Genomic DNA, 10,279 nt, shown 5'->3' with positions numbered 1-10,279 from the left:
TTTGCTCATAAAATAAGAGTAATTACTCGGAGCGGGAGGATAATAAATTTTGCTCAGAAGGGGTACTGATTTGTCCGACAATCTTGTACATTGGGCCGATCTGCGGGAAGAGGAATACACTTGCTATGCGCAACTTTCTTTTTACAAAAATGTTTATTACAGTCTTTCAATTACTCAGTTAGTCATTTATGTACTAAAGAATGCAACTTACACCATTATAATATATTCTAATATTACCAATTGTTGACGCTACTCGATTGGGAAACCCTACGATTTTCCGAGATAAAAATTATCCTACGTTTAATACCTCTACAGTCTACATACCTTTCTTTAAAATTGGTCCATTGGTTTAAGAACATACATTAATAATATTAAGTACTAGCTGTTTCCCGCAATTTCGTCTGCGTGAATGTATGTTTAAGTTATAAGGATGTCAACCTTTGCTGGTAATCACTTTTGTGTCGTTGTTTCGAGGAGTTCATTCTATTCCTTGATCGCAGATTTTTCCCGGATCTTCGAAGTTTGCTGTCTTTTATTTAATATTTTTTAATATTTAAAAAAGCATTGATAAAACCTAAATTTGCTCAAAATACTTTTTTCATAATCATTAGAGTTCGTCTTTTATTCAAGTAAAACTAATTTGGCGATGATTCCACGTCGTCCTTTTTCGCCTGGCATATAAAAGACGGGTGTGAGTGTGAAGAGAGAAGGACGATGTTTTAATTTTTTGGGTCAGTCTCTTAAGAGGGCAAAATCTGTATTAAAGTATTTTCTAGAACGCTTTGTTGATAAAACTCAACCCTTTCAAAGCACTTCTGTACAGCTTTTCTGACTTTAGAACAAAATGAACACAATAATAATTATAATTTAGCAGGTACACAGCTATAATTTATAATTCGGTACTTAATTGAAATGTTTTTTAAAACCTTTTTTCCGTTGAGTGTCGACCTAATTCGAGTAAACTCATGGAAATTAACAAATTAATCATCTTAAAGCCGAGCATTTGCGAACACAAGCGTTGGGGAAGACAAGTGACTGAATGCTGGCAATTTGTACAACAGCGGTAGCCGCAAAAAAAACACAAGCCTTACTTAAACTTAATTAAAAAAGATTTTATTACAAGGCGCGCGAAAGAAATAATTATAGAATATACCATGTCTTCCCAATCTTTTTCAGCCTGCGGCGCAGTTAGACATCGTAATATTTTGGCACGGCGCCCTACTCTACCTAGTTATTAGAAAAGATACATTAATAAACACCTTTAATGATTATTGTTACTAGAGATCGCCCAATGGTCGAAATTCGACCTTAGTTTCAATGACATTAGGACTACTACCTAATATATTTTGTTAAAAATATTGACTTTATCATTTTTCAACCCTTGTCTCTGGGACTTAGCTGATCTCAGACTGGCCGTGTAAGCATTGTCTAGTAGTATCTTAGATTCAATAAAAAAAACTATAATCCATTGTCAATTTGTCAACTTGTTGTCAACAGACTTAACCATAAATAAAAGAGTATAATTCGTATGTATAGGCTTGTCATTCAAAAATCTTTCATTTCTCATGTGTGTGTGTTGTAGTGTGTGTAATGTTTTATTTGTTAAAAAAATGTATGATAAAAGCATAATTTCAAAATAATATTAGTTCGATGCACTCATTCACCATATAAACTATAACTGTGCAAAATTTCATGCACCTACGTTTCCCCATTTTTCGTAAAAAGGGTTACAAAGTTTTTCGTTCGCGTATTAATATTATGATTATAGTCAGGTTAAGCAGATAAATAGCAAATATGTAATTATCTACCTGCTTTACATAATAAATATTATAATTTATTTTTATAATATTTGTGGTTTCGGATAATAATGGAGGATCGACTCACGGCGCCCCTCTTGCCTTTGCACGGCGCACCAGGGCGCCACGCAGCGGCGCACACTTTGGGAACCCCTGCAATATACATTATATAGTTACTTATGGTTGTAAAAATTATACGGTTTTATATGGTTGTTGTTTTTATGGTATAATAAAACTAAGCGATAACTCATTGTGAAAGTAGCCGCACAGAAAGAGTAGGTATCTTTTGATATTTTCCTGCACAATCTTTAAAAAAGTATCTTTTTGAGCGCTGCTTCTTTCACATAGAACTCTATCAATGGACACATAATTATTACAATTTTTGTGTGAACAATAATGATGATGATAAAATTTGTCATTATCTATTTCTTTACGAACCTAGAAAATTTAGCTCTTGTTGTACATACATACTGATAACTGAGGTGGACGGGTAAAAAATGCTTAAATATATAATATTATAGGTAGGTAGGTTATTTAAGGCAACTTCTAGTTAAGTATAAACAAAAAAATGTCCCGAGACACACTTGGCATTTTTTCTAGTCACAAAAAGTGTTAAAACACCAATTATCTTTTTTCATACTCCGTTATTTCTATTTCAACTGCAATATTCCTTGGTGTGTAATTATAAAATAACACCATTCAATTAAGCAATTTCACAATAATTTGCTTGTTAAAATAATAAACACTTTCGTCATATTATAATGACTAGGTTTTTCAAATACCTTTTATGATACAACTGGTTCCTTAACAAATAGGATAATAATATTATGACAATGCGAAATATTTAGAAGTCATGATTAGAATCTGATCTCTTATATTACTTATATAAAATTCTCGTGTCACAATGTTAGTTACCGTAGTCCTCCGAAACGGCTTTACTGATTTTTACCAAATTTTATATGCATATTCAGTAGGTCTGATAATCGGCTACTGGCTATTTTTTATATTGATAAGTGCATTTGTTGAATAAATAATAGTAAATTATTACAACTCGAGACTGACGGCGGCCATTGTTTGTCCGACGGGATAGCGATGGACGCTGCCATGGTGCCATACTTATTTAGTCACTTCAACAAAATAATATGGGCAAAATACTTTATATGGCGAAACAACGTGCCGGGACAGCTAGTAAGACTCTGAAATCTTAGAATGTTGTCAACAGTATTAGCTACAGAGTATTGTTTTTCTTATTTTTGTTTTTTTTTGTTTATTTGTTAATAGGTACAGTATAGATTTTAAGCCTTATTTTGTGGTGAAGTCACTCATTGGCCCTGGCAGAATACCAGTGCAGCGAGCTAGCTTGCTGCGTATAGCTGAGCCTGGGCCAATATTGACATCACACAATGTATGAATTGTAGGTATTGTAGAAATAAGCACTTCAGCTGTGTTTTTGTTTGATTTACATGTGTTGTGTGGTGACAAAATAAAAATTTTCTTATTCTTATTTTTATTCCTGTGGGCTTTAAGCATATTAAGCAGAAGAATATTCTTGTAGTAATATGCATAAATGTCAGGTATGAAGACACTTAGATATTTTTACCGGACGTTACTTGTGAAAGATATTGACGAAACAGTTTAATCATTCCACTCATGACGAAATACGAACTTGCTGCCATCCAAACAATATTATTTAAATCCATTTTTTGGGATGTTGACGGATCATTTTCTTAATATTCGTCACTATCACCTCATTTAACGCCAAAATTTTTCGTATCACATTTTCCAGTTTCGCCGCATACGAAACAATACACATGAAAAACTTTATTTAAACAAAAGTTAATAATGGTGGAGTTTTATGCATTCTCCGGGATTGCAAGTAGTGTAATGATGACTGCGGGCCATTCCATTGTGGCGCTCGCCGGAAAATTAAGGCTAGTGAAGTTACTAAGTTGAAATTTCATAGGCGCAAATTGCAGTATTTCTAGTTGAAAATTTGGGTAGCTATGATATGGGTTAATTAAGAGTATGTGGGTATCTATAATATATTAATACGTGAGCCAAAAACTTTGTATCCCTTTTGACGAAAAATGGGGAAACGTAAGTGAATGAAATTTTGCACAGTTGTAGTTTATATGGTGAAGGAGTGCATCGAGCTAATATTATTTTGAAATTATGCTTTTATCATACATTTTTTTAACAAATAAAACATTACACACACACAACACACACACTAGGAAAAATGACAGATTTTTGAGTGACAAGCCTATACATACGAATTATACTCTTTTATTTATGGGTGAAGTCTATAATTGATAACAAGGTGACAAATTGAAAATGGATTATAGTTTTTTTTTATTGAATGTTAGATACTATTAGACAATGCTTACACGGCCAGTCTGAGAGTTGAAAAAAATATGATGAAGTCAATATTTTTAGTCCTAATGTCGTTGAAACTAAGGTCGAATTTCGACCATGGGCGATCTCTAGTATATAATAATATCTATGGACGCTTTACACCACGTCAGTCACGCCCCGTGCTAAGTACCTGAAAGACTTGTGTTACGGGTACCAGACGACGGAAATATAGTTAATAATTTTATACTATACATACATTTAAGATTTTTATTATACGATAAACATATTTAATACACATCCATGACCCAAGAACTTTGAAAACTTTTTGTTCTGTCGGCGGAATTCGAACCCGCGACTCCCGGCTTGAACTACCAACAGCCCACCAACTGAGCCACGGAGGTCGTCAAAATATAACTAGATGTTGCCCGCAGCGTCATTGCGCCGAAATTCGCGTCACTCAAAGTATCTCTATACCAAATTTCAGTAAATCGGTTCAGCAGCTTGGGCGTGAAGAGGTAACAGACAGACAGGCAGACACACTTTCGCATTTACAATATTAAAATATGTATGAAAAAGTGTCGATATTATTTTTTTATCTAACGTCAACTAGTCAACGTAAAGAAATAAACATCTAACGGAACCCTAAACTACCCTTTAGTGTCACATTTCGCTCCAGTTATTCATTATTTGGGTATAAGCCATCACAACACGATGTCTACTGAAAAATTGTCAGACTGCTTCAACGTAAATTTCAAAATACTAAAAGTTTTCGCTCTATGGCCCGGTAAAGAATCTACAAGATGGTTCAAATTATATTCCGTTATATTCCTTATTATTAATTTAATTATATATAACATCTTTCTCACTTTAAATCTATTGGCCACACCCCTGACAGTTGATCTATGGATCAGGGAAGTTATATTCTATTTCACTGAAATTGCAGTTATCGCTAAAGCTTGCATGATAATATTAATGCGAAAAAAGATTCTAGAAGCGTTGAATATACTAGACGGAGAAATATTCAATGACAAAGATGAGGAATCTAGAAGAATTATGACCGAACACATATCGAAATACAAAATCCTATGGAAAGCTTTGCAAATTTGGTCGAATTTCTGCTACTCTTTTTTAGTTTTCTGTCCCTTTCTATTCCTTGCTTTTTTCCCGAATAAGACTATGCAGCTACCTGTGTGCAAGTATTATTTTTTGAGCAACGAAGTGGTATATAAATATTTTGCGTTTTGGTACTTTTACCAGTCTGCTGGTATATACGGTCACATGCAGTATAATTTGAATATTGATACTTTGATGGCTGGTTTCATACTGATGGCTATAGTTCAAGTTAAAATACTTAATCGTAAACTTCTCAACCTGAAGAGCGAAATAAATGATGAGAAGGAAGTTCTGACTAAATTCCGTAGATATTTGAAGCATTACCAAGTTCTAAAACAGTAAGATTTTTATTTTGGTACCCTTTTTAACCGACTTCCAAAAAACGAGGAGGTTATATATTCGGCTGTGGATATTTTTTTTTAGAAACTTTAACATATTTTTACTTGAATTAAACCGACAACGACTTTTGTAGTCGTTGTCGGTCATAAAAGTCGTCACCAGTTTTTTTTGGAAAATTAGTCTTTTTGTCCAATGGAAATTTTTGTTCCAACCAACCGTTTGCCCATTAACCATTAAATCAAAATTTTAAGATTATATTAAGTATATAAATAACGATACAATGAACAGTTAGTCATTATAATAATCAAGACGTGATTGGAAGAATAAGGTAAGTAACAAAATTCCCGTTTTTTTGCTTAAATGGAGGCTTTAGCGTCGGAAAAATTATTTGAAATATAAAAAATATGGATTACATGTGTAGCCAGATATATTAGCTAGGTTATGTAGTAGATAACTTACAAGTTTTATTAAAATAATTAGGGAAAAAATGAGTTATTGTCCGTATGTTACGAAATGTTACTTGTTCGATTCTTCCACTCACGTCTTCTTGTATTATTAATATAATAATTATGTATTCGTATGTTGCACTGACCTCTAGCCTACTAGCTCTCTACTGTAAAATAGTATTTTAGACGTAGCGACCTTTGCATAGCCGCTATTAAGACGTTTATGTTTTGAAAGGTATTGTCACGTGTACTTATTATATTTCTCTATGGGTATTGGAATTTCCAGATACTGTTCCACACTCCAAGATATCATAAGTATAACTCTGTTTGTGCAATTCAGCATGGCGTCTATGATTATTTGCGTTGTTCTCACTGGATTGACCTTGGTAAGATAAAAATTGTTATTATGCAACTTCTAGTAATCTAGTGTAACGTTGTTTTGTTATAAAAATTACCTTTGGTAATCTATGTCTATCTTTGGTAAAACCTGTCCAGCACTTTCGCAAGAGTTTGGCAAAAAAAAAGACTATTTATAAAATGAAAGTTTTAATTAAGTACCACTTGAGCCAGTGTAGATTATTGTTAATCTTGTGTCAAAGTACCTTCACTTTCATAAATGGCTGTTTGCATAAGCAAGAACGAATGGCTTCCGGGCACTGATGCGCAAGAAAGCTACATCTCTAATAAATCACGTAAGGGGAAGTGACAACAGCATCCTGAAGATTGTGGCAGATGATCCGCATGCACCGTGCATTTATACGTGGGAGAGCCATGCTTCGGCACGAATGGGCCGGCTCGACCGGATAAATACCACGTTCTCACAGAAAACCGGCGTGAAACAGCGCTTGCGCTGTGTTTCGCCGAGTGAGTGAGTTTACCGGAGGCCCAATCCCCTAACCCCTACCCTATGCCCTTCCCTACCCTCAACTATTCCCTTCCCTTCCCTTCCCTTCCCTACCCTCCTCTATTACCCTATTCCCTCTTAAAAGGCCGGCAACGCACTTGCAGCTCTTCTGATGCTGCGAGTGTCCATGGGCGACGGAAGTTGCTTTCCATCAGGTGACCCGTTTGCTCGTTTGCCCCCTTATTTCATAAAAAAAAACCTATATTGAGGAACTATGTGCAGATAATGAACGAATTCGAGAGCGGACCTCCAGGCTACATCCGCTCATAGTTTTAATTGGGGTGCATGATTTAGTTTAGTTTTAATTATTTACTTTAAGTTATGTTTTGTTCTTTTTAACTAACCCTAATAATTTTTAATTTATGTAATACTAACCAATAAAACACTGTAGTCTGAAATAAAGATATTTGAATTTCAATTTGAATAAATACTGATAACGGTATAGACACCATAATATTATGTCTACTTTGACTGTTTTATTTGTAGGGCAATATTACTCTTAAATTATATGACTATTTATCTATCAATACACAAAAAATCAGCTCGTTAGGGTTCCGTTATAGGGTTCTGTAATCAACAAAACTTGGTTGACTACTGAACCCTAAAACGGAACCATAACGAGCTGATTTTTTGTATATTGATAGGTTAATAGTTATATAATTTAAGAGTAACATTGTCCTACAAATAGAACAATCCATATTTTAGGACCATCGAGTCAAAGTATGAAATCCTTTCTATTTCTGTTAGCTACCACTTTCAAGATTTTTCGCAGATAAAAATGTTGTTCGTCTTATTAAAATGAGCTACTCACAAAATATTAGCTTGATAGTACTTAATTAAAAAAAAAATGTTCTAGGGCTCCCGTATATACTTACTTATAATATTATTTTTTCAGCCATCTACCGTGGAAAATTTCATGTTTATGATCACCTACTTGGTGGTGATTGTTTTGGAGATCTTCTTGCCCGCATGGCTTGGCACTTATTTAGCTTATGAGGTAAGGTTGTACATATTTTTAGAAATGTAGAGTTCGTGCTATCACAATGTTAGGTTTTGAGAGCTGTTGCTTAGGCCTAGAATAGTGAAAGCGGATTTTATTTAGTGTCACACTTTAATCTGGAATTTTTGGCTGTTTAGTGAGAAATGCGCCCTGACTTGTTTCTAACCATACTCGTAATCGCGATGGCTTGTCAGTTTACTGCTTATCAAAATGCTGGATTGTGTCAGCTCTATTGAAGTCAGTAAACAGCCGTGACATAAGTCAGTTAAAATAAGCGCTAGCGAGCGCATCCAACGCAAGCAAGCGCATCCAACGCAAGCAAGTACATCCAACGCAAGTAAGCGCGTTCAACGCAAGCAAGCGCATCCAACGCAAGCAAGCGCACCCAACACAAGGAAGCGCATTCAACGCAAGCAAGCGCATAACGAAAGCAAGCGCATCCAACGAAAGCAACGCATCCAACTCTAGAGAGCGCATCCAACGCAAGCAAGCGCATCCGACCGCTATCTATCGCCAAACATGGCCATAGTTAAGCACTAAATATTTTGAATTTGGAATTTAATTCTTTTAGAGCGAGAAACTGGCGTTCGCAGCATACAGTAGCGAGTGGATACCCCGGTCGGAGGGCTACAAGAGCACCTTGAAGTTGTTCCTCCAGCAGTCCATGGTCCAGATCACTTTCACTGGATGGAGGCTGTTCCCGGTGTCGCTAAACACTTTTGTTTCGGTAAGATTTTATATTAAAGCTTCTTACAGACGAACGGCACGTGTCGACCGTTCGTCTGTAAGCGCTTTTAGTAGGGGGCAAATGAGTAACCAGATTGCCTGATGAAGAGCGAATACATTTATTATGGCTTTGCAATACCGGACATTAAAAAAATCTATGATCCATATTTGTGACGGAAGATTGCTGTTCTTTTTTAATATCTTTTGAATTATTATTGTTGTAGTACAAATAGAGCATAAAAATTTATTTGCTTTTTAGGACTACTGTAGTGTAGACTACGGTAGTACAGTACAGTTCGACAAGACTTTATTTGAACGTGGGTGACATTGACGGGAGCGCTGCTGGTAAAGGAGAACTGTCAAACACATGTCAAAAATGACGTTTTTGTATGATAGAATCGTTTCGTTCCTTTTCTCGCCACGATCAAATAAAGTCTTGTCTAACTGTATATAATATTCTAATCTTATGTATTTCTATGAAATTTTATTAAGATGGTGTTGTTTGTTTCAGATAATCAAAACAGCGTATTCGTTCTTCACTCTCATCCGTACCGTACAAGATCGGGAAGTGAAACCTAATTAAAGAAAACAAAAACTTGTAGCACTCGGGTATTGCCGCGGTATTGCATAGCATATTTTAGGGTTCCGTACACAAAGGGTAAAAACGGCCTGTTACTAAGACTTCGTTGTTCCGTCTGTCCATCCGTCCGTCTGTCTGTCTGTCGCCAGGCTGTATCTCAAGAACCGCTATAGCTAGACTTCTGAAATTTTGCACAGATTGTGTAATGTTAGCGGCAACAGATATACATCTGTTGCCGATATAACAATAAATACTAATTTAAATAAAATAATATTAATATTTAAGGGTGCTGCCATACAACAAGCGTGATTTTTTTTCCTTTTTTGCTCGATATCAATAATGGCAACAGGTAGGCACTTGAAATTTTCACAAAGGCCTTAAATATATGTGTACTTAATTATTTATAATAATATTTAAATAAAATAAAAATTGAAGGGTTAGGATAGTGTAAATAATAGCTTAGTTTTATTCCCTCCTTTTCGTTTACACATAGATTTAAGTTTTCGTATTAATTCTTATTGGAAAATGTATTATCTTGTGTCTCATTTTTATGTTATTGCTGTCCCTTTCGCACAGAAACGTAGTGTGTTTCACACAATTGTTATTGCTGTCTCTTTCCTGCATAGTTGCACTCGAACGTTATTGTTGTCTCTTTTTTGTATAACTTTATTTACACATTTTATTGTTAATTTATCTTATAAGAATGTTTGTTTACTATATTGTATTAGCTTATAAGAATCTCATTTGATGTCATGTGTGTAAAATTTTATATTTCAATAAACGGACTGCATTCGTTCGGCAACATCCGATAGACCCCATGGGCTCTAACGGTACAAATTTCATATATAAATACGCACTTTCTCGGTGCAAAAACATTCACAATTTACAAGTCAAGCAGATGCCTGCCTAAGCTCTGTCCACCAACCCCAACACTCCGCACCAAGCAACTCCAAGTTTCCTCCTGTGTTTCCTTCTCGTCTCCTCCACCTGCACCTCCTTCTCCAGGAAGAACCCTCATCC

At 35.2% G+C, this 10,279-nt stretch overlaps 1 protein-coding gene across 1 annotated transcript; it reads left to right on the top strand.

Moving 5' to 3' along the window:
* The first annotated feature begins 4,862 nt into the window (after nucleotides 1-4,862).
* LOC121730681 (odorant receptor 42a-like) lies at nucleotides 4,863-9,262 on the top strand. Its single transcript, XM_042119823.1, has 5 exons — nucleotides 4,863-5,602; nucleotides 6,336-6,435; nucleotides 7,849-7,950; nucleotides 8,525-8,680; nucleotides 9,191-9,262. Exons 1-5 carry the CDS (start codon nucleotides 4,863-4,865, stop codon nucleotides 9,260-9,262), a joined length of 1,170 nt encoding a protein of 389 aa, XP_041975757.1.
* The last annotated feature ends 1,017 nt before the right edge of the window (nucleotides 9,263-10,279 follow it).

This window comes from Aricia agestis, chromosome 9 (assembly GCF_905147365.1).
Source record: "Aricia agestis chromosome 9, ilAriAges1.1, whole genome shotgun sequence".
In the NCBI taxonomy this organism is placed as follows: Eukaryota; Metazoa; Arthropoda; class Insecta; order Lepidoptera; family Lycaenidae; genus Aricia; species Aricia agestis.
Note: the sequence above shows the minus strand (reverse complement) of the source record. Positions and strands in the feature narration are given on the sequence as shown.

Excerpts from the sequence above, each read along its gene's own strand:
- LOC121730681 (XM_042119823.1), top strand. The coding sequence starts at position 4,863 with ATGTCTACTGAAAAATTGTCAGACTGCTTCAACGTAAATTTCAAAATA. Across the intron at positions 5,603-6,335 it reads CATTACCAAGTTCTAAAACA|ATACTGTTCCACACTCCAAG; the intron begins GTAAGATTTTTA and ends TGGAATTTCCAG. Across the intron at positions 8,681-9,190 it reads CGCTAAACACTTTTGTTTCG|ATAATCAAAACAGCGTATTC; the intron begins GTAAGATTTTAT and ends TGTTTGTTTCAG.